Source organism: Neophocaena asiaeorientalis, unplaced genomic scaffold (assembly GCF_003031525.2).
Source record: "Neophocaena asiaeorientalis asiaeorientalis breed wild unplaced genomic scaffold, Neophocaena_asiaeorientalis_V1.1 scaffold275, whole genome shotgun sequence".
Lineage (NCBI taxonomy): Eukaryota > Metazoa > Chordata > Mammalia > Artiodactyla > Phocoenidae > Neophocaena > Neophocaena asiaeorientalis.
The window spans coordinates 9,231,897-9,257,812 of record NW_020173679.1 but is presented as its reverse complement, the minus strand read 5'-3'; the positions used below and the strand labels follow the sequence as shown (position 1 = coordinate 9,257,812).

Sequence of the window (25,916 nt, the reverse complement as noted above, 5' to 3'; positions counted from 1 at the left end):
GTACGCAGGCCTCTCACTGCTGTGGCCTCTCCCGTTGCGGAGCACAGGCTCCGGACATGCAGGCTCAGCGGCCATGGCTCACGGGCCCAGCCGCTCCGCAGCATGTGGGATCTTCCCGGACCAGGGCACGAACCCGTGTCCCCTGCATCGGCAGGCAGACTCTCAACCACTGCGCCACCAGGGAAGCCCTGCCGTACACCTTTAAAGAAAGGTAAAGGAAAGCGAACGCTGAGGGGTTTACCTTTGCCAGTATCATTATTTTCCATTCCTCTTCTTCATCCTTTGCTTATCTGGGCTAAAGGAACCGAATTCTTAATAAATCACCTTGTAATCGATTTCAACAGAAGTTTCCAATACAGTAGGAGCCCTAGGATACCTCTGCACCATCCCTGTTTTTATAAAGGAAAGGACATTAAAACTGAAGCAAGTTGTGTTTCCAGCTGAGGCTCAGAGAAGTTAAGTGACCTGGACAAAGTCACACAGCCAGGAGGTGGCAGGAGTTGCTGCTCTAAGAGAGCAGGTATGGAGTTTTTGCCTGGCTACCATCCATTCACCCTTTTTCTAGTTGCAGCATCCCCGTTCTTCTTTTGGGAAATGTCCCTTCCCTAATTTTAGTTCATGTTGTTGAGTGAGGCTAACCTGGCCCCAGAATCTGGGTGTAAGCATGTGACCCAGGCCTAACCAATCAGTGATTTCATCCCCCTTGGCCACAATGATTGGTCCAAGGATGGGCACATGACCCAGTTCAAGCCCGTGAGAGTCAGGTTTAGGATTTTGGCTAGAACAGTTGTGAGAGAGAAGCTGGGGCAGCTGAGCTGAACATAAAGAGGTGCGGAGGGGCCGCCAAGCCTGGAGAGCCTGCCTGTGGGTAAAAGCCAGCACAGAGGACAGCAGAGTGGAGAGATGGAGAGATACTGGGTCTTGGTGACAGTCTTTCAGCTTCTGGATCCAGCCATGCCTGAAGCTAAGTGCCAATAAACGTTCTTTTTGGTTGAATCCCATTTGAATTGGTCACTGCCATTTGCAAACGAAAAGTCCTTAACCAGGTGAACTCCAAATCCATGCCCCCTCCCGACACCAAACTGCCCTCAGCCGGTCCATCAAGCCCCCAGAGCACCGTTCCAACCCTCCCTGGGGTTTCTACTCCAGCAGGACTTAGCCTCAGCTTGTCTCTGCTCCGTAAGCTGTGTTCACCTTTAAAACCCAGCCCCTGACAAGGTCCCAGCCCAGGATAGGTGCGGGTGGGGACAGGTGACCAGGAGGCTGCTGCTTTGCTCTAGTTCCCTCCTTTGGATCAAATTAGCTCCAGGGAGAGTGGGACCCTCAGCAGAGCCCAGGATGCCCTCCGTGCATTTCCTTCTGCCTCCTTAACAGTCACCCTATGGGCTCTTCGTCCTTCTAAAGAGGAGATAATTAGAGACAAGTGAAATGGAAGCTTCCATCTACCGTCTCAGAGGAGGCAAGAACCATGATGGGGACCCATATGTAAAACTTTATAAGCTTTGTATTTTATAAACTTTTGTTATTTTTATTTCACAGACGTTTCCTCATAATATCTGGGGGTGGGGGAGGAGGTGGGGGGAGAAATCCCTTACAGAGAAAAAGAAATCACGGTAGGGAGCTAGTCTGTGCCCGTGTCGGCATGAATTTCCATCATCACTGTTGGTGTGACAGATGCAGCTGCTCTGTTGTGGGCTCACCGATGACAAACACCGTTTTTGGCAAGAGCTGCACCCCGAGATCTCAAGGGCTGTCTGATGATATGGCACCCCCAGTCTGTGTGCAGTTTCTGGGGGATTTTACTCCAAACCTCACGTGCCAACACCCCTGAGGAACCCGCATCCCCACCCTTCCACGTGAATGGGACTCAGGGCACGACAAGATTCTGTGAATACAGAGGCTGTTGCGTTATTGGGCAGGCATGGTTAGGACAAAGGACGCCCACATGGGTAGAGGCATTTCTTTTTAGCTCCAGCACTTGAGGTCAGTGGTTAATTTCTAAGTCTCTGTACTCAGGGGCACTTGAATTGAGGTGATGCGAGTATGGAAACATTAGTCCTGGTGGATCAAGCTGAGCGAGTGGCTTTCTTTCAGGAGGAGGGGCCACACCCCACGATACACAGCCTCCCCTGAGGTCAGAGAAGCGAGGGTCAAGCCCTTGCTCCTTCAGCCGGTGTCTCTCTTTCTGTTCTAGGATTCAGATGCCTCCAGTACTGATATTTCTAGAGCTCATGGAGGTGCTGGCCAGACTCTTTTAATGCCACAGGCTCTTTCTGCCAAATACTTCAGCGCCTCTTCTCTGGAGGCTGGCTACATCTGATGCTGGCAGACAATACAGGGCCGACATTCCAGAAAAGCAGGTGCCACAAAGGAGAGACTCGAGGAAGTGATGGCTGCCCCCACCGCATCTCGGGCCATCCCTCCCCAGACTTCTCCCTGAATGGAAGCAGAGAAGAGCAGAGAACAGGGCAGAGCCAGACTGCAAGGCCAGAAAGCCGACCCTAGAGCACCCCTGGAAACGGGTGCTCTCACTCAGGGTGTGGGAAATTCCCAGCTCGAGTTGCTGTCTGAGCGCAGAGGCGTCCAGTGAGCAGTGGTTTCCTTGGGAGCAGGGCCACGTGGACTCACCCACCACAATGCAGCCGCCTGGGCCCTGCTCCTTGAGAGTCCGCCGGGGCGCCTCCCAGGAAGAGCCACGCCGGCCCTCGTGTGCTGGACCAAGTCCCTGGGAGGCTGGGCAGGCGAGCTGAGGCCCACTGCTTGACCGCAGAGTGTGGTTTTAGGGGCAGCACAGCAAGAGCGGGAGGCATGTCCCTCTGCCGGCTTCCTTCTCCTTCCCTTGGTTCCTGGAAAGACTGAACAAAAGTCCTCAACGTGCAATAAATGGAAGGGAGGGATATGCATCCTGAAAGGTTCAGAGAGCAAAGCAAGCCAGGACCAGCTCCCTCGGGCCATGTCCCCGTGGTGCTGTGGTGGCCTCTGCAGTGGCCAGTTCCTCTGTGCCTCGACACAGCATGTGTGTGACAGGGGAAGAGCAGGTGTTGACACCGTCCAGGAATTTCCCTTTGTCCTGTGACAGCTCCACTCATCTCACAGAGCTTTGCCCAGAGTTCTGGGCCGCCTTGGCCCTGGCCCCGAGCCCCTGAGAACCACAGGGTAGTGTCAGCTGGGGCTGGAGAGGAGGGCTGGGAGGCTGGCCAGCCCGGCAGAGCCAGCGGGATGGGCCCAGCAGGCCGGGCGAGGCCGGGAGGCCGAGGGGCTCAGGGCAGCTCCCACAGCACCCCCTGGTGGCTAAGGACTTCCCTAGCGCCTCCGACCCCCTATGAGCCCAGACTGTTAGCCACTAGCTTACCTTCTGCCCATGAGTAGCCAGGACGAGAGAGCGGGAGCGAGCATCTCCTTACATTTTGTGCCCCGCAGGCTTCTCTTGCCTCACCCTAGCCCTGGCCCTGACTTTCACCCTAGGATGGTGGACGGAGGGGCACCTTGCTCTCGTGCCAGGGTGCTGAGGGCTTGGGGTCCTTTCTACCCCTGTAGCCCCGGGCATTACACGCCTGGGGTCCTAGTGCCACACCAGCAGACAGACTGAAGGTTTTGTGCTGACTTGGGAATTTCGTTTTCCCAGTCCCAGCCAGGTTTGAGCTCAGCTGAGACAGCAGTTTTGACAGCCCTTGCTGTACCCTAAGAGTTCTTTTTTTTTTTTTTTAAAAGGGCTTCAAATGCTTGGCTATTTATTTATTTATTGGCTGTGTTGGGTCTTCATTTCTGTGCGAGGGCTTTCTCTAGTTGCGGCAAGTGGGGGCCACTCTTCATCGCGGTGCGCGGGCCTCACTGTCACGGCCTCTCGTGTTGCGGAGCAGAGGCTCCAGATGCGCAGGCTCAGTAGCTGTGGCGCACGGGCTTAGTTGCTCCGTAGCATGTGGGATCTTCCTAGACCAGTGCTCGAACCCGTGTCTCCTGCATTAGCAGGCAGATTCTTAGCGACTGCACCACCAGGGAAGCCCCAGAGTTCATTTTTTTTGAAAGATAGCAAGAAGCACAGCCAAGGGTGAGGCAGGGTGCTGGGGGTGACCATGACATCTGAGAATCAGGTGAAAATGACATCTTTTCAACAAACGGTGTCAGAACAACTGGATATCCACATACCACAACTTACACAAAAATGAACTCAAATAGATCACAGACATAAATGTGAGAGCCAAAATTATTAAACTCTTGGAAAGAAACATAGGTGTGAATCTTCAGGACCTTGGATTAGACAATTGTCTCTTAAATATGGCACCAAAAGCACAAGCAAGAAAAGAAAAAAGAGATAAATTTGACTTCATCCAAATGAAAACCTTTTGTGTATCAGAAGACACTATCAAGAAAGTAAAAAACAAACGACAGAATGGGGAAAAATATTTGCAAATCATATATATGATAGTAACCAGAATATATAAAGAATTCTCACAACTCAACAACAAAAAGAAAAATAAACCAATTTAGAAATGGGCTAATGGGGCTTCCCTGGTGGCGCAGTGGTTGAGAGTCCGCCTGCCGATGCAGGGGACACGGGTTCGTGCCCTGGTCCGGGAAGATCCCACATGCCGCGGAGTGGCTGGGCCTGTGAGCCATGGCCGCTGAGCCTGCACGTCCGGAGCCTGTGCTCCGCAACGGGAGAGGCCACAGCAGTGAGAGGCCCGCGTATGGCAAAAAAACAAACAAACAAACAAACAAACAAAAAAAACCAGAAAATAAATGTTGGTGAGGATATGGAAAATTCCCAGTTTTCCTTTCCCAGTACTGGTGGGAATGTAAAATGGTGCAACCACTGTGGAAACCACTTTGGCAGTTACTCAAAAAGTTAAACATAGAGTCACCATATGACCCAACAATTCCACTAGTAGGTATGTACCCAAGAAAATGGAAGACATATGTCCACACAAAAACTTGTACATGAATGTACACAGCAGCATTGTTTATAATAGCCAAAAAGTGGAAACAACCCAAATGTCCATCCACTGATGAATAGATACCCACAGGCAGCACCTCACACAAAAATTAACTCAAGTGGATCAAAGACCCAAATACAAGAGCTAAAACTATTCAACTCTTAGAAAGAAACATAGGTGTAAACCTTTGAGACCTTGGATTAGGCAATGGTGGTATATCTGTACAATGGAATACCATAAAAACAAGTGACATACTGATACAAGCCACGACCCAGATGAACCTTGAAAACATCACTGCTCCCTGAGGGGCCCAGCAGCCCCAGGCTGACATTTCTTGCCTCACAGCTCAGGGAAGCCCCAGCCTGCGGGATCCAGGAACTCAGGTGCTCTCAGGTCCAAGGCACTACCTTCCTCGTGATCTCACGTTCTGAAAACATCTGATTCCTGGCTGACCCCATTCTCCAGGTTTTCCCTTCCTTCAGCCGATTGCTTCTGAGATCATGCTCTTGGACTTCAACCACTAACTTTTTTTTTTTTTAATCTTTGTAATTAAAAAAAGTCTTCCTTTCCTTTTTGTCTTAAGCACCCAAGGTTCTGAGCTCAAAGGTCCTCTCAGCAGAGGTGGCTACTTTCCTCACGCATGGCACCTGGTGTGGCCTGTGTGGACTGCAGGTCTGGTCCACGCACTCATTCATGCCTGAGGCACCTGCTATGTGTCAGGCACTATTCTCGGCCTCAGACACACTGCAGTCAGCAAAACTAAGATAAAGTCTTATGGAATTTAGATATCCCTGCGAGATAAAGTCTCGTGGAATTTACATTCTGATGAAGGAAGACCAAAAAGCAGATGCCGGATATTTTAAGTGATGTCATATGCTTTGAAGAAAAATTCAGCAGGGTAGGGGCTTGAGGGTCAGCAGGGGCAGGTGTGTGTGTGTGTATGTGCATTTTGGGGGAGATGGCCGCACCCCCTCGTCTTGAAAGTGTTTCTCAAAGTCCCAGCATCCTAATAGGAGGGGAACTCGCGAACAAACAGACACGCCCAGACTGTAGAGCAGGTCAGAGGGAAACTTGCTTGCAAGACCTGCCCAGAATCGTGGCCAGAGAAAGCAAACCCAAACAGATCCAGGGTCTCCTTCTTTTAAGGAAAAACTTAGCTGGGGTGCTTCAGCCCTTTGGGAAACGGGAGTTTGTAAGCAGCCGTCTCCAGGAGGGGATCTGTGGCCTTTGGGGGGAAGGACCTTCTTGTCCTCACCTTGATCAAAGATGCTCAGGATCACTTTCTTCCTCTTGGAAGATCCTGGCTTTGGGATCCTAGTTGCTGAAGGCCTGGCTAGACATCACCTGACTATGGAGGTTGTTTTTAAGGTCAAGATACAAGAATTCACTGTTTTTGTATGTCTGTCAACCTGGGAGCACTTGCAATGTCACCTTGCAAAGGATAATACATCCACCAGTTTTGTGACGGAGGGTAAGTCACCCTAACCTTTTCGGCCTGACTTTACCCAGTAAGAATGATTATAATGCCTACTTCAGGGTGTTTGGTGAGGAGGAGATGAAGGGATGTACGTAAAAGGCCAGGTCGTGTCCTATAAAGTGAAAGTGATTGCAACAGTGTGGCGTGGCATAAGGACAGACATACAGACCAATAGAATAGAGAACCCAGAAATAAACCCGTATATATAGCGAACTGATTTTCAATAAGAGTGCCAAGACTACTCAGTGGGGAAAAGACATTCTCTTCAATAAATGGCACATGCAAAAGAATGAAGTTGGACCCTTACCTTATGCCATATATAAAAATTAACTGAAAATGGATTAGAAACCTAAATACAGGGACTTCCCTGGTGGCGCAGTGGTTAAGAATCCGCCTGCCAACTCAGGGGACACGGGTTCGAGCCCTGGTCCGGGAAGATCCCACATGCTGCAGAGCAACTAAGCCCATGTGCCACAACTACTGAGGCTGTGCTCTAGAGCCCACGAGCCACAACTACTGAAGTCTGCACACCTAGAGCCCGTGCTCCGCAACAAGAGAAGCCACTACAGTGAGAAGCCCGTGCACCGCAACAAGCCCCCACTTGCTGCAACTAGAGAAAGCCCGTGGGCAGAAACGAAGACCCGAGGCAGCCAAAAAAAAAACACCTAAATACAAGAGTTAAAACCATAAAACAACACAGGGGCAAATCTTCATAACCTTGGATTTTTAAAAAAAAAATATATTTGTTTATTTATTTAGGCTGAGCTGGGTCTTATTTGCAGCATGTGGGGTGTTTTTTTTTTAGTTGCAGCATGGGGGTTCTTAGTTGTGGCATGTGGGATCTAGTTCCCTGACCAGGGATCGAACCTGGGCCCCCTGCATTCGGAGCATGGAGTCTTACTCACCGGACCACCAGGGAAGTCCCCATCATCTTGGGTTTGGCAATGGTTTCTTAAACATGACACCAAAAGTACAAGCAACAAAAGGAAAAATAGATAAATTGGACCTCAAATTAGAGACTTTTGTGTATCAAAAGACACTACAACGTGGGAATTCCCTGCTGGCCCAGTGGTTAGGATTCCGCCCTTTTGCTGCTGAGGGCCCAGGTTCAACCCCTGGTCTGGGAACTAAGATCCTGCAAGCCACGTGGCCAGGCCAAAAAAAAAAAAAAGTTTAAAAGAGACTACAAGAAAGTGAGAAAACAAACTACAGAATGGGAGAGAATATTTGCAAATCATATATCTAATAGGATCCAAAAAATATAAAGAACTCTATGACTCAGGAACAAGACAACCCAATTAACAAAATGGCCAAGCGACTTGGAAAGATTAAAAAATGGCCAATAAGCACATGAAAAGATGTTCAACATCATTAGACACTAGGGAAATGCAAATCGAAACCATAGTGAGATGTCACTTCCCACCTACTGGGATGGCCATAATAAAAAAAATGGAAAATAACAAGTGTTGATAAGAATGTGGGTGAATCCGTGTCCCCTGCGTCGGCAGGTGGACTCTCAACCACTGCGCCACTAGGGAAGCCCCCCAGCATCTTCTTTAAAAAAAAAAAAAAGAATGTGGGGAAATTGGAACCTTCGTACATTACTGGTGAGAAGGTAAAATGGTGCAGCTGCAGTGGAAAATGGCTTAGTAGTTCCTCAAAAAGGTAAACATAGAATTACCATGTGACCCAGCAATTCCACTGCTAAGTCACACCAAAAAGAATTGAAAGCAGGGACTAAAACAGATATTTGTACACCCAGGTTCATAGAAGCATTAGTGACAATAACTGAATAGTAACCAGCCAAGTGTCTATCAACAAATGAATAGATAAATGTGGTATATCTATAAAATGGAACATTATTCAGCCATAAAAAGGAAAGAAGTATTGACACAGGCTCCAACATGTATAAACCTTGAAAACATTACACCAAGGGAAATAAGCCAGATGACTATTGTATGAATCCCCTTATATAAAATATCTCAAATAGGCAAATTTACACCCAGAGACAGAAAATAGAATAAAAGTTACCAGGAGTTAGGGTGGGAGAATGGGGAATTATTGCTTAACGGGTGTAGAATTTGTTTGGGATAATGAAAAACTTCTGGAAATAGATAGTGGTGATGGTTATGAAAGCTTTGGATGTACTTAATGCCAGCCAATTGTACACTTAACAATGGTTAAAATGGTAAATTTTGCTATGTATGTTTTGCCACCAAAAAAAAAAAAAAAGAAAAAGACTAAGGCGGGCTTCCCTGGTGCCTCAGTGGTTGAGAGTCCGCCTGCCGATGCAGGGGACACGGGTTCGTGCCCTGGTCGGGGAAGATCTCACATGCCGCGGAGCGGCTGGGCCCGTGAGCCATGGCCGCTGAGCCTGTGTGTCTGGAGCCTGTGCTCCGCAACGGGGAGGCCACAGCAGTGAGAGGCCCACGTACCGCAAAACAAAACAAAACAAACAAACAAAAAAGACTAAGGCATTGTTTTTCACAGTAACTTGTCCATAATAGCATCAGGGGCCCTACAGAAAGACCGAGCGTCTGGGGAAGCTGCCCCCACTTAGGCACAAGAGTGCCCCCCTCAAGAATGTGCAGACATGGTGGCAGTCTGGTGGCCAAAAGAGGGGGCCCAAAGGTGACTGTCATTAGTTACAGCTGGTCTCAGAAGTGGTGGCTGTGTGACAGTGATGTTGGAGGGTTTTAATTGCTCCTGAATTAATGTGCTTACTCCTCACCCCTGGGGCGCCTGGGTTTAATTACTGTCTTAGGTCACATATGCAAATGAGTCTGCTACCATTCCTGGTCCCTGTGGATGGCAGCCCTGATTACCAAGCCCTCACACTTTGCAGCAAGATGGGCAGGAAGAAGGTCAGGCTGGCCTCCCCCTAGAGCAGAACTGGATGAAGGTGGTGCCTTGCCGGCCACATTTATGAGCCTAGATGAGCTGACACGTTCAAGGCTGCGTCTGGGGAGACGTTATTACCTGGAGGCACCGAGAGATGAGTTGTCAATGGCAGAGGAGCCCTGGAGGACCTGAACTCCGGATCCCTTGGGGATAGAGGGTTCTTACAAAAAGGAAAGATTTGGGAAGATGTCGGCCTGCAGAAGAGACCGTGGACCAGGGGTGGCCAATTCAAAAGCTGTGGAGTACTGGGCAGGCCTGTAACTAAGGGAAGCAGGAGGCAGGGGGCTGCCTTCAGAAGAATCCCTGGTGGTCCAGGGGTTAGGACACTGGGCTTTCACTGCCGAGGGCCCAGATTCAATCCCTGGTCGGGGAGCTAAGATCCCACATGCTGTGGGGCAACTAAGCCCACTCACTGCAACTACTGAGCCTGAGGGCCACAACTACAGAGGAGCCCTCGTGCCGCAATGAAAGGTCCTGCGTGCCACAACTAAGACACGACACAGCCGAAAATAAATAAATAAATAAATGTTTAAAAAAAAAACGGCTTTAAAAAAAAGATGGTGGCCAACTGTTGTCTTCTAGGGATGCAGGCCCAGTGTTGGCAATTTTCCAGTCCATTAGAAGGCAGAAATTGGAATATTTAAAAAAAATAAATGTATTTATTTATTTTTGGCTGTGTTGGGTCTTCATAGTTGTGCACGGGCTTTCTTTAGTTGCAGCGAGCAGGGGCCGCTCTTCATTGCGGTGCACGGGCTTCTCATTGCGGTGGCTTCTCCTGTTGCAGAGCATGGGCTTTAGCATGTGGGCTCAGTAGTTCTGGCTCGCAGGCTCTAGAGCACAGGCTCAGTACTTGTGGCGCATGGACTTAGCTGTTCTGTGGCATGTGGGATCTTCCTGGACCAGGGCTTGAACCCGTGTCCCCTGCATTGGTAGGCGGATTCTTAACCACTGTGCCACCAGGCAAGATTTCTTTTTTTTACAAGGAATCTGTGTTTTAGATTTTGACAACTCATTTGAACTAAAAAAAAAAACAACACTAGGTTGCCTGCGTTTGGGGGGTGGGGGTGGGGATTAGCCGGGAAGGGGCTCAAGGAACTCTTGGGGGTGCTGGAATCGGTCTGTTGTGGTGGTGGTGCTGGTTACCCAGGCGTATATGTGACAACACATCAAACACAACACATCAAACCTGTATACTTAAAACAGGTGCCTGTTACTGAATGTTAATTATACGTCACTGAAGTTGGTTCAGTGGGTCCCCACACGTCTCCCAGGTTGCTGTGAACTTTCCATTCCAGACTCTGTCCCTTTTTGTTCAGTCATGGCCACAGGTGCTTTATATGCTCTAAAGACTTCCTGCTCTTTCCGTATGCCCTGTACCTCTTCCTAAGTAAGTGTATCAGCACCTGGTGGCTTAATCTATGCCGGGTGGGAGCCTAAGTTGCTGTGACCGTTTATAATACTCTGTAACAAGCCATGAGGTAGCACTATTGGAGTATGAGCCTCATCGTACAGATTTGTTCAGCTGTTCAGTGGGAGGGCCAGAATCCAAACCCAGGTGGTCCAGCTCCTGCTGTGCTCTCAGCCACTGCACCGCATACGCCTGGGCTGCTGTGGCGAGCAGGATCTCCACTGCCGGGAGGAGAGCTGACTGTACACAGAACTCCTAGTCAAGAGCCAGGCTCCTTCCCTGCAGATGGCACAGCTCGCAGCTCTGTGGCCTGAGTTGACTGCCTTCGGACGCCATCTTCCGGCCTCAGCTGCATTCAACAAAAATAAAATCACCGGGGCAGGCGGGTTTGTTTCAGGGGAGCCTGGCATTCGAGGCCTGCCTGGTCATCGCCAGTTCTGCAATCCACCTCCTGTGCTGCAGTGCTTCTCAGGCTGAGCTGCACTGGAGTCAGCTGGGAAATTTAATACCGAGTCTTTGCTTTCTACACTGAGGTTCTGATTTACTTGGCCTGGGCAATGGAAGACTTAAAGGCTTCCGAGGTGATTCCAATGTATGGCCAGGTTTGCAAACTACACTGTTTCAACTTTTCAGTTGGTTTTTGTTCTGATGTTGCAGGAATCTGGAAGACCACCACAGATGAAAAGTAAATATTTTGCAGGAAAGTATTTGTATTATGAGGTTAAAATTTAAAAAGAAATCACATAATGCAAGTCCAGAGACTACTACCAAAGATGTTTACTTTAAAAACATTTTAAGTTCCTGCAGTTGTGATCCAGAGAAATGTTTAACGTCATAGCTCATCTTAAAGCCCAAGAGTGGCTTTCTGGAAACTCAAGAATTAACGTAGCCTATCCTGCTTCACACAAGGCCCCCAGGAAGAGGCCAAGGGTCTGCAATTCCTCCTGGCCTACTTCTGCCCATCCGCATCAGAACATGCTTCCTGCTGTCTCTGCTGGGTCAGAGTTGTCAACCATCCTCCCCAGGGGCTCAGTGTCCCCAGGGCCAGGGAGGCCCCAGCAGCCTTCCTTCCGGGTGGAGATCTGAAAGGGCTCCTTGCCCTTTAACCCAAGAGTGATAAATGCGTTTAACTGCCAGTCATTGTTTTAAAATTAAAGTGTCAGGAAATGTTGACATGAAACCAAGGTGAGAGACAGTAATGCTAACTTGCTGCTTTAAAGTTCGGATGAACGAACACTCTAGGGAGACTGTCAGGCCGAGTTCGACTCACTCCTTGCAGAGTCCGTTTTTAGATGGAAACCAGTCATACAAAGCTGGGACAGGTGAGTGGTTTTGGCCGTACACAGGAGAGCTGTACCACATTAGGTGAAGAAGGGTTTTGTTATTACTTGGAGATTATGCTTTAAGACTATGTGTGTGGTTGCCAAGTGCAAAAGGGGTGGTGGCTTTGTGACATGACTCGAGTCCTACCGTTTAGTCAAATACTAATCTAGGTATTAGTGTGAAGCTATTCTGCAGGCATAATTAAAACCATGTATCTGCTGACTCTGAACAAGGAATGATCTTGGATGACCGAGGTGGGCCTGAATCAGGTGAAAGGCCTTAGAAGTAGGGCTGACCCGAGAGAAATTTCACCTGTGTCCTGGTCACCCTCCCTTCTGACTGGCTGCCCTATGGATTAGCGTAGCCACAATCACAGAGCCAATTCCTTGTGATAAATCCCTTAATATACGTACCTTCTACTGGCTCTGCTCCTTGGGCTAAACCCTGATACAGACGAGCAGTAACAAGTGTCCACTGCGGGGGCCTCACCAGGTATTAGAACACACTTCAGAGCAACCACAGTATTTCACGTCTCACTGGGGCTTAGTCGTTTCTCTGTAATGGTGCTTTCTGCAGTGCTGATGCTTCACACCCGTGTTACCCAACTCAGCGGGCATTAGCCACATGGAGCTTCTGAGCACTTGAAATCAGGTTAGTGAAAATGAGGAAAGAAATTAAAAAATGTTTTCTTTCAACTTTTTAGGCCATGCTGTGCAGCATGCAGGATTTTAGTTCGCAGACCAGGGATCGAACCTGTGCCCCCCGCATTTGGGGTGTGGAGTCTTAACCACGGGACCATCAGGGAAGCCCCAAAATTAAATTTTAATGTATCTAAATAGGGTTCTCCAAGACCCTCTGGACGCCCTCCTACCGCCCCAGAGCTACCTCTAAGCATTCTTTTACCAGTTTCCCCTAAGGATGGAGAACCTGCCCCCCAGCCTGCCCAGGATGCTCAGCTTCCCTCTGGTTTGGACTCATGGTGTGACCTGGAAGCTGCTGTCCTTGAGGTAACCTGTGAGAGCTCTTTTCTTCCAAATTAACATGTCTGATCCTAAAGTCAGGCCTCCGGTCTGGGCGCTGCCCGAGCTGCTGCGGAAGGGCACAGGCTACCCCATCTCCCACCTCTTCCCAAACCTGCCCTTCCCCAGGGCTTACGTGACGTCCTGCACAAACTCCTCCCCGCCTTCTGTCATGACACAAAGCCTCAGCTCTTGTAGAGGTGCTCCATGAATACTCAAGACGTGAGGACAGACAGACTGACGGACCACTTCATACACACAGAGCATCCCTATGGGTCACTGAGGCCTTTTTATTTTGCACACAAAACCACCGGGGATCTTGCCTGTGGACACCTCGGAGATTACAATGCAGACACACATGGCTCCAGACACTTGGTGGAAGCGAGGTGAGAAAAACAATGATTTGGGCCGATTATATAATTAGAGAGCTAGGGTTTCCAGCAGGGTTCCAGGTGGTCAAGCTTTGCTTCTGCAGCGGGTCTAAGGAAGCAGTGAGAAGGTCACAGGAAGGGGAGAGGGCAGTTAACTATCAGAGGTCCCTCAGAGCATCGGCGGGGGCCTTGAGCTGCCCAGGTGACATCAGGAGCAGGTCTAATTAGCCGACGAGTGACCGCAGGGCTCACCCGCCCACAGCTTACTTGGCGAGGGGGTTTCTGAAGTTCCTGCCGGCAAACTTGGCCTTGCTGCCCAGTTCCTCTTCAATTCTTAGGAAGCAGAAAGATAGAGAGACAGGGAGGGAAAGAGAGAAGTCACACCTCAATGCAGTAAGTTTTCCCACCCAGAGAAGTGGTTAAAGACACACTTCCTGCCAGGAAGTTGGGGGCCCAACCATCGACCAGTCTAACTATTCCCCTAAATTTGAGCTTCTTGGAGATGCCAGAATAGAGAGCATTCGGCTCTCTCCGTGCACCCAATTCACCCAACAAGTTGTCCACTGGCCGCCCCTTCGCCTTCCTTCTCTTCCCCCCAATGTTTCTGAAGGACAAAGGAGAAGGAACGGTAGGACTGCTATTTCTTAGAATATTTAAGAAAATGTTGTTTCAATGAAAGGATAACCCAGTTTCTGCAACAAATGGCACAGGGAAATAAGGAGGGAGCACTCATTAGTGTGAACTCTGTTTGGATCCTGATATAAAAAAAAAAAGGGGGTATTGATAGTACCACTAATCGTGGGCATCATCATTGTAGAGTGGTTATGTTAAAAAACAAAAATAAGAAAAAAAAAAAAACAAAAATAAGTCTTTATCTGAAAGAAATATATACAAGTGAAATCATAAGATGCCTGGAATTCGCTTTAAAATTCTCCAGGAAAAAAGGGTGTAAAGAGACAAAACATGGAGGAATACAGACAGCTGGTGTATCCAGGTAATGGGGAAGGGAGTACATTCTACTGTTCACTGATTTTTTTTTTTTTTTTTGCGGTACGCGGGCCTCTCACTCTTGTGGCCTCTCCCGTTGCGGAGCACAGGCTCCGGATGCGCAGGCTCAGCGGCCATGGCTCACGGGCCCAGCCGCTCCGCGGCATGTGGGATCTTCCCGGACCGGGGCACGAACCCGTGTCCCCTGCATTGGTAGGCGGACTCTCAACCACTGCGCCACCAGGGAAGCCCCACTGATTTTTTTATATGCCTGAAAATTTCCAGGATAAAGTTTTAAAGATGGGGTATGGAGGGAGGACTTATAAAATGGAAGTTCCTTTTCCCTTCAAGACTGGAATAAAATAACAAAAGGGCAGGTCTCCCTGTGTTTATAGGTGCTTCCCAAGGACACACTGAGACAAAAAGGGGAGGGACCAGAACGTCAGAAGGTGCTGGACACTGGAAACCCTGCTGTGTGCCCGCTGGCGATTCTTCTTCCTCTCTGTGAGCTCTGGTATCTTTGTCCACAAAGCAAGGGTGTAAAATGAGAGCATCACTAAGGCTTCCCTGTAGCTCCTCAACTTGATTCAGTTGTCTAAAGGGGAGCCAGTTCCCTCTCCCACCAGAAGATGGCAGCATCGTGGGGAACAGGCCCCCGCTCTGGGCCAACGCTGCCAGGCACCCAAAGTCCCAACCTAACATATCAGGGGGCCAGGGCCCCCTCCTGGAGACCAAGCAAGCCCACACATGCAGCGAAGGTAGCCCTTTTACCTGAGGATCTGATTGTACTTGGCCAAGCGCTCGGATCGGCATGGTGCACCAGTCTTGATCTGGAAGGAGAAAAGGCAGGCCACGGTTGCTCACAATGGACAATGAATCTTCATGGGCATTTTGGGCAAGGGGAGGGTGCCATGGCAGAGAGCCAGCAATTTCTTAAAGAGGATCCCTGGCCCTAGGAAGGACAGGATAAAAGGGGCACCCAGGACCCCATTCTCCCCCCTGCCCCCCAAGTCTGTGCTCAAGAAGTTGAGGTCAGAGAGAGAAGCAGGGAGCACCCTTCACCCCAGGGAGCTCTTTACCTGCCCAGTGCACAGTCCCACCACCAGGTCGGCGATGAAGGTGTCTTCAGTCTCCCCGGAGCGATGCGACACCATGACGCCCCACCCATTGGACTGGGCCAGCTTGCACCTAGAAGCCAGGGACAAGCAGACAGCATGGCTCCACTGCCTGGGCACTGTGGCCCCTTCTGGCCTCCTGAGGCCATGACTCATCACTCCCGGTGGGGGGCCAGGGGCAGCCCTGAGCTCCCAACTGCTGGGGAAGAGGGTAACCCTCACCCGACGCTGAAGGGCCCGAGGACCTTTCTCTGCCCTCCAGTCACGTTTGAACAACTGGGTTCAGCCTCCTCGAGGGAGACAGACGTGTGTCTCCTGACTAACGTTCTCCGTGTGACAGTAAATCAGGAGTGTAGGGCCACCAAGTGGTCAGGATTAGAACACAACCGCCCAACGCCCTGATCCCCTTGGGGCCAAAGCTTACTTTAAACGCCCCCAGGAGTCCCAGCCAGGAGGCCCCGCCTCTGCGCAAGGGCACTTACGCCTGCAGGGACTCAGTCACGGAGCCGATCTGGTTCACTTTGAGCAGGAGGCAGTTGCACGACTTCTCGCTCACAGCCTTGGAAATCCGCTTGGGGTTGGTCACGGTGAGGTCGTCCCCCACCACCTGGATTCCCGCGCTAGCAGTGAACTTCTGCCAAGCTTCCCAGTCATCCTGGTCGAAGGGGTCCTCGATGGACACCACTGAGCAGAGCAGGGCAAGGGCGTGTTCCCTCAGTGTGGCCTCCCAGGCTGCTGACCCGCAGCACCCCAGAGCCCCCTCCTGTCCTCCCTCCCGACTCACCTGGCCTCCCAACCCCCTCCCGGGACAGGGACTGCAGTCACCTGCAATCCTGCAACCCCACAGTTGTTAAGTGGGAAACCTGCGGCCCAGGGCGGTGAGTTTAGCGCCATTGAGAGTAAAAACAGAGCTGTGGACCCAGAGGGGTGAAGACTGGGCTTCGTGTCCTGGCTCCGCTTCCACCAAGTTACTTAAGGTTAAACGCAGGGACTTAGAGACGCTTCCTGGTCTGAACACCTGCTCCATTTGCTGTGTGCCCCTGGGCAAGTTCTAACCCACTCTGTGCCTCTGTGTCCCCTCTCCCGTGCGCATCAGGTGACGCAGAGCCTAGGAGCACCCAGTGGTCCTGGCTCTCAAGGCTCCTTTCCTCACTGTCAGTGGAGCCAGGACCACGTTTGCTCAGGCGGCTGTTGTGACAGTGACTGGAGGCGATCGCACTGCACCACGGCTGGTCGGCTGCCCGCTCTGCTGCACCGGGCACCCCAGTGAAGGCTCCACCCACTCGCACACCTGCAGCCGCTCCGGGAGCACTCACCTGGGTAGTCCCTGATGAAGGACTTGTACAGGTTGGCCAGCTCGTCGGGTGTGATGTACCTGCTGGGGTCATCGGGTGACTTGAAGTCCAGGTCATACTTGCCCGACCTGAAGAACTCAGAGGCGGCCACATCCATGCCAACGACGACCTTATCGGTGTAGCCCGCCTTCCCGATGGCGTTCTTCAGCAGCTCCAGGGCTGGAAAGAGATGGCGGTGAGAGTTTGGAAACCAGGAGGATGGAGATAAAATTCCCCTTTAACTCTGCCAAATGGGAACCGTAACGGAAGAGGAAGAGGTGCTCTGGCCCCAAGCACCAGTTTCAAAGATTCCAGTTACTCTTTTCTGCTTCGGGGCAAGAAACCATTGGTCAGGGCCACTAGTGCATGGCCAAGTTGGAAATGGACTCTAAGAGGCTTTTTCACTGACAAGTGCTCCCAAATTTAGCACCAAAGAACAGCTGTGCCGGCCAAGATACAGTGACCAGCTGAGATCAGCTGTCCCGCAGAACTGGCTTTAAATAGAGCCAATGCTGAGATCCAAGAGGGAGCCCGCACAGCGAGGCCCCCGCTCCAGCTCTGCTGTCCGGCCCAGGCTCAGGGTCGGCCTCGCTCGGCAGCGCTGCCAGTAGGGAAACTGACAGACACCGGCCCCTGTTCCAGTGTCCCCAAGACCCCCAAGATTCAAACTGCGCGAAGGGCCACTTTTTATAGGTTAAAATAGCCGAACGTCAGCAATTTCGTATGACCCAATGAGCAGGATGGACATTTCCTTCACTAGCCATCCTTGAAGGCAATGAAATATGCTTGGAACCCTACTTGTTCTCCTAAAACAAAAAATTCATCCGTGAATTCTTTTCCTAGGACTTCTGTATTCTCTACTCAACTCTCACATTTCATCCTGTGCCTAAGGACTCAAAGCTAAATAAAGCCTGCACAGCATTACGGCGGCTGAACGACCCGAAATGGTTACTGACGGCAGCAGTCCTCATCACAGCCAGCATCCTTGAACATGGAGCAGGCTGCGAACCCTTGCCATCGCTGGGGGAGCAGGGACGACAGCAAGAAAACGAACCGCCTCCCTACCCCACCGTCAGCCCAGTTTAAGCAAATCATCAGGCCGTTCAGAAGCCGAATTAGTAAGATAATTTCTCATGATTTGTTTTTTTAAAAAATGAAGCACTAGCTCCCATGTCTGCAGGGTTTTGCATCTTGCTACTTAATGAACGAACGGCGGAAAGAGCAGTGCCCCTGAGGGCAGGTGTGGAAGGCTCGCAGACGCTGGGGGCGGTGCTCAGAAATCCAGGGGCTTCCTCCGGAGCCTCTTCCTTCTTTTTTTTTTTTTTTCTTTGTGGTACGTGGGCCTCTCACTGTTGTGGCCTCTCCCATTGCGGAGCACAGGCTCCGGACGCGCAGGCTCAGCGGCCATGGCTCACGGACCCAGCCGCTCCGCGGCATGTGGGATCTTCCCGGACCGGGGCACGAACTCGCGTCCCCTGCATCGGCAGGCGGACTCCCAACCACTGCGCCACCAGGGAAGCCCCTCTACCTTCTTTGTTCTCCAGGATGTTGGGAGCAAACCCGCCTTCATCTCCCACATTGGTGGCGTCTTTCCCGTATTTTTCCTTGATCACGTTCTTCAGGTTGTGGTATACCTCCGCTCCAATGCGCATGGCCTCCCGGAAGTTTTCGGCCCCGACGGGGAGGATCATGAACTCCTGCATGGCCAGCTTGTTGCCAGCGTGAGAGCCCCCATTGATGACGTTGAAAGCCTGTGGGGAGAGACACAAGTACAGCTCCAGGCCTGGGGGGTCCCGCCCCTCAGCAGCCCCACGACGCCCAGGTGCATGGCTCCCACGTGGGGCCCGTGCGGCTCTGAAGCCACCAGGTCTCTCTGCACTGCGGTCACTACCACCGCAAGGGCACACAACCCGACGAGGCAGGTACAATTTTCATCTCCCATCGACAACTAAGGAGATGGGTGCAGGGCGGCCGAGTCACCTGCTCAGGGTCACTCTTAGCTGGCGGCGGCGGCGGAGTTATTTGCAGCCGAGACCCCCAGAGCCTGCTCCTACCCGTGTGGAGAGTCACACGTGGATGAGGTCAAGAGGGGAGGTCTCGGGACCCCATGAGAAAGCGAACACTCGCCACTCACCGGAACTGGCAGGATGACCTCGGCATTGCCAGCCAAGTCGGCAATGTGGCGGTACAGAGGCACCCCCTTCTCAGCGGCGCCAGCCTTGCACACAGCCAGAGACACGCCCAGGATGGCGTTCGCACCGAACTTGGCTAGAACAGAACAGGTTACGTTAAGGGATTTCTTGCTCACCAGCCTTCCTCCTGCTGGCCGCCCCCGCCTGCACCACTGTGTGCACCGTGGATTGTATTCGGAACCTTTTCCTTTCTATCTCCTTTGCAATATTGACACCAGAAATGCAATAGCCTTCCACGTAGGCTGCTTTTTCCCCCAAAGAGAAAGCCCTTTCTTTGGTCCATGGGACTCTGGAAAATTCCACAAATTGCTCGATTATATAAAGCACGAGCCTCTTCTGAGTAACCCCACATGCCTGCTGCTGTCAGCTGGCCATGCTCCTGATGTTTAAAAATGTGATTTATTAGAGTTAGGGGAGGACCAGACAGTTACGTAATTCGTCGTTAGGGACGACACGACCTCTCCCCAAAGGACTTCAAGGGTCTTCAGGAGAAGCCGCAACCTCCCTGGCAAAGACCCCACCTCAGGCCACTCACATTTATTTTCCGTGCCATCCATCTCTATCATCAGCTTGTCGATCTGCTGCTGCTCCACGACGTTCAGTTTCTACAGGGAGAGTGAGGATGAGCTGCTTGGGAGGGAGTGGGGCCTCTACCTGCATGCCCTGTGCCCTCCTGTCCCAGAGCCATCAACCCTGGGAACCGTGCAAAGCCCAGATCAGTTCTGTGTTATCCATGCGTCTGGCAGGCAAAAAAAGGGGGGAATGCCAAGAGAAAATGGGGAAGCAGAACAATGCCCTTCACTTGCTTTAAGAGCATCAGGCATTTCTCCAAGCCCGAGGGATCCGACAGTGCATGGTCCTCATGTCATGAAGGGGAGTCTACCGAGGGAGTCCGAGGTCACATTACACATGAGGCAGAATTGTCTGGTTCATGCTAAAGAAGGAATTACTCCAAAGCAGTGTGACTTTTGGGGCAGCAAATAACAGAATTCATTGTTCTTTACCATCAAAGTCAGCTTCTGCCGTCACTCGGCTGCCCTCAGTGACAGCAAACTCCATCATCTGATGGGAGATACGAGTTTTGTATGCAGTCCACCATCATTTAACATGATGTTTGACGACTGATGAAAATGACTACTTTTGGCAAGAGTATAAATAAAACTAGTGTCTTAAAACTGGCTCAAAATAATGTAATAAAAGTCGGCATTACTTTAAAAACTCCGTAAGTGAATGATACCAGCATATTATTTATGTTTCTTATATAAAAGCTAAAATATGAAAGAAAACCAGAATCTGTAAGTCCATCATGCCACATTAACAATTTGGCATCTTTGGCTTTCGTGACAAGGCATCTTTGGGTAAGGTTAGAAGCCACCCCAGCAGATGGGTTGAGGCCAACCCTCACCAAGAGTTAGACTGAAGTTTGTCTCCCCCAAGTAAAGAAAAATGTCCCGGAAAGCCCTGCTCACTGTCAGGCCAGGTGAGGGCGCTGAGGCACAAAGAACAGCGGCGTGTGGAGGGCCCCAGGAGGCCGGGATGGAAGGTGTGTGCGGCAGGGCAGTGCTGAAAACCTCCGCCTGGGGACGATTACAGCCAGCCATGTGGGCTAGGCCACAACAGGCAAGCTGGGGAGAGGATCAGCAGAGGAGCCGCTTGCCACCTGCGTGCAGGGTGGAGCCGGGAGAGGGGCCCTACCAAGGAGGACACACAGGCCGAGGCTGGGTTTGGACCCGAGAAAGGGCCATAGCTACGGAGAGCGGGGCTGGAGGGAGGCTAAACGAGACCAAGCTGCAGAGTAGGTTGGGCTGTGGGATCCCCAGACCCACTTCACCTACAGCAGCTCCGCTTTTATCTGTTTGACACACTGAGGCTCTAAGTAGGAATTTATATAACGGAAGTTCTGCTGTTTAAAAACAGTAAATAATTCCACAGTTCATGAAAAACGAGTCAGTCGCCATGGATACTACATTTAACGCCCCTGAGAGCTGCTCTTAAAATCTGGATCTTAACTCCCCGAAGGTCAAGATGGCTGTGGGGAAACATCAAGGCTCTAAGAGCCTCCCGTCCCTCGGATCCAATTCCATGCGCTGTTAGCCACGGACACATGGACAGGCAGAGGGTGGGTTAGGAAAGGCGAAGTTATTTGCATGCACGACAGGGAATCCAACCGGCTTCTTTAGCTCTCAGAATAAGCTCTCCATGAACAGAAAAGCCTCCTGGGCTGGCCTGGGAGGCGCTCTGATAGCATTAACATACATTAGTTATCAGGAGGCAGGTCCTACCTTGCTAACCAGGGCAGGCGCAATAGTTTTATTGATGTGCTCAACAGCCTTTGAGACACCTAGAAGGAATAATCAAATCAAATTACCGACATTAACGAAAGACAGGCTTGAGCAGCAGTGCTGGAGAGAACCACTCACCACGTTAACCCAGATATTCAGAGCCCACCAAAGACCTTCAATGGGACCTCCTTCAAATCCCCATCGCCCTCTCCCCCTGGAATCGGAGGGCTTTCTGGCCCAGTCTGAGTGCTCTTACCTAGGACCCCCAACGGTTAGAGCCGCACACAGAGCAACCATCCAGAATGTCTGAAGGGAGGTTAGTTGGCAAGACCATGCACTGGACAGGCCAGCTGCAGAGACTAAAGGACGCCCAATGTATGTATTACCTGTGTACACAGGGCTGGTGCCAGGAACTCGTTAATATACTTAACGGGTCTGGAGACACCTGACCAGTAGAGATGGGCAGAGAAGGAAAAAAGAAAGACTGAGAAGAGAACAGGCTGGGAAGGAGGCTGAGTGAGAGAAAGAGAGGAAACAGGAAGACAGGGGAAACAGGAAGACAGGGACCGTGCATTTGTCCTCATCACAGTCAGGGCACAGCGCTGTAGGCACGTACCGCCTGGGCTGCAAGGCCCCTGGGGAGACCTCTCTGCACAAGCTGCCTCCCTACAGTGGGCCGCTGGGACCCTGGCCCAGTGCCCCCAGCCCCACCTCGCCCTCGCCCACGCCCCCTCCTCTGCAGTATTTTTGGACTCTTTCCTAATCGCCCTCCCTGGAGAGTTGGCAGCACACGTGCCCTCCACCTGTCTACACGTGTGGTCCTTCGGAGGGCCACAAACCATGAACTGTCATGATGTTTTTGCTTCCTCTCCAGAACCAATTCCCGTCCACGTTGAGAATGCACGGTCTAGCCCTATCTGCTTTTCTGGAGTTTGGCCACACAGGTTCTATCTACAGAACGGTGAGCACTGCCAACACAGTTTCCAGCCCGTCTGCATACAGCCCAGTGCAGGCTGGCTCTGCCAAAGAGACCGAAAGACAACGACAGCCCATCAATGGTGAGCCATCAGCCAGGCCTTCGGGAGCTCTTCTCCTCCGCAACTAGACCCTTGAAGAGGCCTGATGGCCCGGAAGGCCCTCTGAGCCCTCCCGGAGGATGCAAGGCTGCCCCTTAGTACTAGATAACTTGTCTTCTTCTTCTCCCACATCCCCTGACCCAACCAGGAGTTCTTCACAGACTGGAGACAAACTGCAGTAGAAGTAAGTGTTACGGCACCTGCCCTGAGCTACGGGGTCAGGGGTGCTGGGACCCATCAGCCCGCACTCCCCTCTCCTCCACGTGCGGCGCCCATACTCGCTGCCCACACTCTGGGCCGAGTCAGAGGTCTGCTACCCTCAAACACAAGCCACGGGGAGCGGGAGGGAGGTTGTGGCTGCCGGGAGGCCGGCCTGGGTTCGGCCCTTACCTTTGCCCATGTAGCGCGTCTTGTCATTGTCCCGGAGCTCCAGGGCCTCGTAGATACCAGTTGAAGCGCCACTGGGCACAGCAGCTCTGAAGAGACCTGGATGTTGAGAGAGGGAGGGCGAGAAATAGTTAATGACTAAGAAATAGCTCCCGCCCTCGCCCAAGTCCCTCCCTGCTCACTGAGGGAGCTGCCCTTAGGAAACAGTTACTTCCTCCCGACGATGGGAGGACTCAGACGGGCTGCTTCTCCTGCCCGTCATGTTTTTATGATTCCGCACTGCAGACACTAGAGCATAGCTGATGAATTTCGGTCTAGAGCAGAGCTTCTCAGATTTTAACGTGCACACATATCACCTGTGGGTTAAAGTTCAGATTCCAAAACAAATGGGGAGGTCTGAGCCCACACCTCTCAAAGCTCCCCACGGTTGCCCCAGAGCTGGGCCGTGGACCACCCCCCGCAGCGCGGCCTAAAAGAAATACAACGCAGGCCACCTATGGGATTTAAGGTTGTCTAGCAGCTAGTAATCCACGAAAACACTGGGCTATTTTAGACAGTCCAGCTCTAGAGCACCGTGGCCAAGCTTCCCTTAGACAAGTGAGATCAGGTTGCTAGCTTTCAAGCCTTGAAAGCGCTGGCTCAAGAGGAATCTACAGCTCATCTGCCTCAGCTTAAGGAGCAATAAATGCTACTTGGGGGTTCTCTGCATAACAGGAAACCAGAAACCAGGACAGACCGGAAGAGGAAAGGAATAAGCACAGTAACCCTAGAAGCCAGTCAAGCGTGCACTGCGCGGTCCTGCAGATTAGAAACCGCCGCCGGGCTAAGCCTAGACTGTGGAGCAGAAAAGCGGCATATCTTCTTGGAGAAGGACAGACAGTGCCAAGAAAGGTACCGCAGAAATCCGGTTACACGGGGCAGAAGGGTTAGGGGAGCAGGAAGTGTAGGCAGCCTCTTGAATCTTCTTGAAACCGTTAGGGATTTCCCCATCTGAGGTATGCCGAGAACTGGGGGGTGCGGGAGATGTGAGGGCAACGAACTAAGAGGAAAAACCCAACCAAGTATAGCAGTCATACTTGGTTGCATGCCTGTGCCACCGCACTGACTGTGCGACCAGCAGGACACACGTTCTTCTCGACACAGGCCCTGGCTTTCTCTGTACCCATCAGGCGCTGGGCCAGGTGAAGAAATGAGGAAAGCAAGAGTGACCCTAAGGTCAACTGTGGACTTTGGGTGATGATGTGTCAACACACGTTCGACTGTAACAAAGGTACCGCTCTGGTGGGGATGGTGATAGTGGAGACAGCGGGTAGACAGGAATGCTCTGTACCTTCCACTCAATTCTGCTGTGAACCTAAAACTGGTCTAAAAAATAAATTCTAAGAACGAAAGAAGTGATGAAAGGTTCTTAACAAATTTATGACTTCCTGGTTTTTTTTTCTTTTCTTAAAAGGATTAAGACACATAAGAGAAAGTTCCGTTCATTTCAATGTCAAAAGACATTAATTTTAGTCATTTTAAAGAGTTTCAAAGAAAATTCCCCCTCCCAACAATCTTCTAGTGTCCTGGGTCTTTTTTCGTTGTTCAAAGTCCATTAATTTCCAAGTGGAAAGTTCCACTCTCTGACTAAGTGTGCCAGTTTCATAAGCTGAAAGGAAATTCTCGCCATCTTCTGAGAACACACGGCATTTGCCACAAGGCCCATGCCCAGAAGGAATCGTGTTCTGAGGGCACCCCGACAGTAACCAAAGGCAGACTCCTGCCCTGTGAATCTCGACTCGAGGGGCCTTCATTTTCTGGGCAAGGGGGAAGGGAGGACAGGAAGGGAAGGGTTCCACAGCCAGGCCTGTGATTCAGACCATGACTCAGCTCTGACCGGCAGGTCTGTGCTCAGCACCTCTGGGTGATTCTGCCTGAAGCTCCTTTTCCAACTTCAACCATTTAGAAAACAGCTGAGACATTGCTGGAGGTAATGCAGGGCTAGGGAAGCACTAGATTTTCTTAAAGTAAAAAAGAAAAACGGGGGAGCTTTTAAGGGTTCCCATTCTATTCTCTTCTCACGTGGGCAAATTCTTCCTACAGGGACTTACAGCCAGGTAAAAATATGAGCCTCTGGAATGTTCCAACACCCCAAAGTAAAAACTGTCCCAGATCCTCTAAGAGTGATTTCTGGAAACGCAAATAAGAGCGCTATATATACCCTTGTAGTCCCCTAATCTCTTTCCTTTACAAGGAAGAAAGATCCATCCTATCTTGCCGCATCTACGTATTTGGTCACAGCAAGCTGTGAAGCAAACTAGTGATAGGCCCTTTTAGGGACAAGGTTATCACATTACTTCCCCACCTCACTGACCTAGCAGCCAACCTGTGTTCTGCTCTACGTACCAAGAAGCACCAAGACAAGGACCTCTTGCCTTAAAACCCTCCCAACCTTCCCCCAGTGGGGAACCACAGCCTACCAGCATGTGCAGACCAGAAAGAAAGGCTTTTACCGTAACAGATGTTTTCTTGCCTAAGGCTCTGTCATTTGAAGTTTTAAAAAATGGAGCGTGGTGCTAGGGTCTATAGAAACAAAGGTGGCCCATACCTTTTGAGGTGTAGAGATCAACCTCAACGGTGGGATTCCCACGAGAGTCGAAGATCTCTCTGGCGTGGATCTTGAGGATAGACATGGTGAATTTCTGTGGGGAAGCACAGTCCATATTTTCCATAAACCATAATGCAGTCTCAACTCATTATGCAAGGGGTCACTTCTGAGGATCCCTAGACTAGAAAGACCCTGCATAAACTAAAAACTGCATGTAGGAAGGCTGACTGGAGTGGGAGAAAATGCCTGCTGGAGAGCACTGGGAATTATTCCTAAAAAGTAGGTAGGGGCAGCTCTGCAAGGCCCTAGTAGTTCAGGCCTTGTCCTACTGGCAAAGAAAGCCCGGCAGTGCACGTGCTGGCGGGCCAGGTTCACACGTTGATGGCGTGCAGAGTGCCTGAAGAGGAGAGGGTCTGAAACCGGCTGTCATTAGTTACCAACGAGGGTAGGTGCGGGGCCATGGGAAAGGGACCAAATCAGGACCAAGGGGACGTGAGGGCCACAAGCAAACCCATCTAAGATT

At 51.1% G+C, this 25,916-nt stretch overlaps 1 protein-coding gene across 1 annotated transcript; it reads right to left on the bottom strand.

Annotated features, from left to right (window-relative positions):
• Positions 1–13,328: 13,328 nt before the first annotated feature.
• ENO1 (enolase 1) lies at positions 13,329–25,509 on the bottom strand. The gene is made up of 11 exons (XM_024749757.1): positions 25,394–25,509; positions 22,810–22,905; positions 21,344–21,402; positions 19,597–19,666; positions 19,004–19,137; positions 18,398–18,620; positions 16,852–17,049; positions 16,018–16,219; positions 15,500–15,608; positions 15,192–15,250; positions 13,329–13,766 (listed from the first exon to the last, which is right to left on the bottom strand). Exons 1-11 carry the CDS (start codon positions 25,506–25,508, stop codon positions 13,697–13,699), a joined length of 1,335 nt encoding a protein of 444 aa, XP_024605525.1. The 5' UTR covers position 25,509; the 3' UTR covers positions 13,329–13,696.
• Between the last annotated feature and the right edge of the window lie 407 nt (positions 25,510–25,916).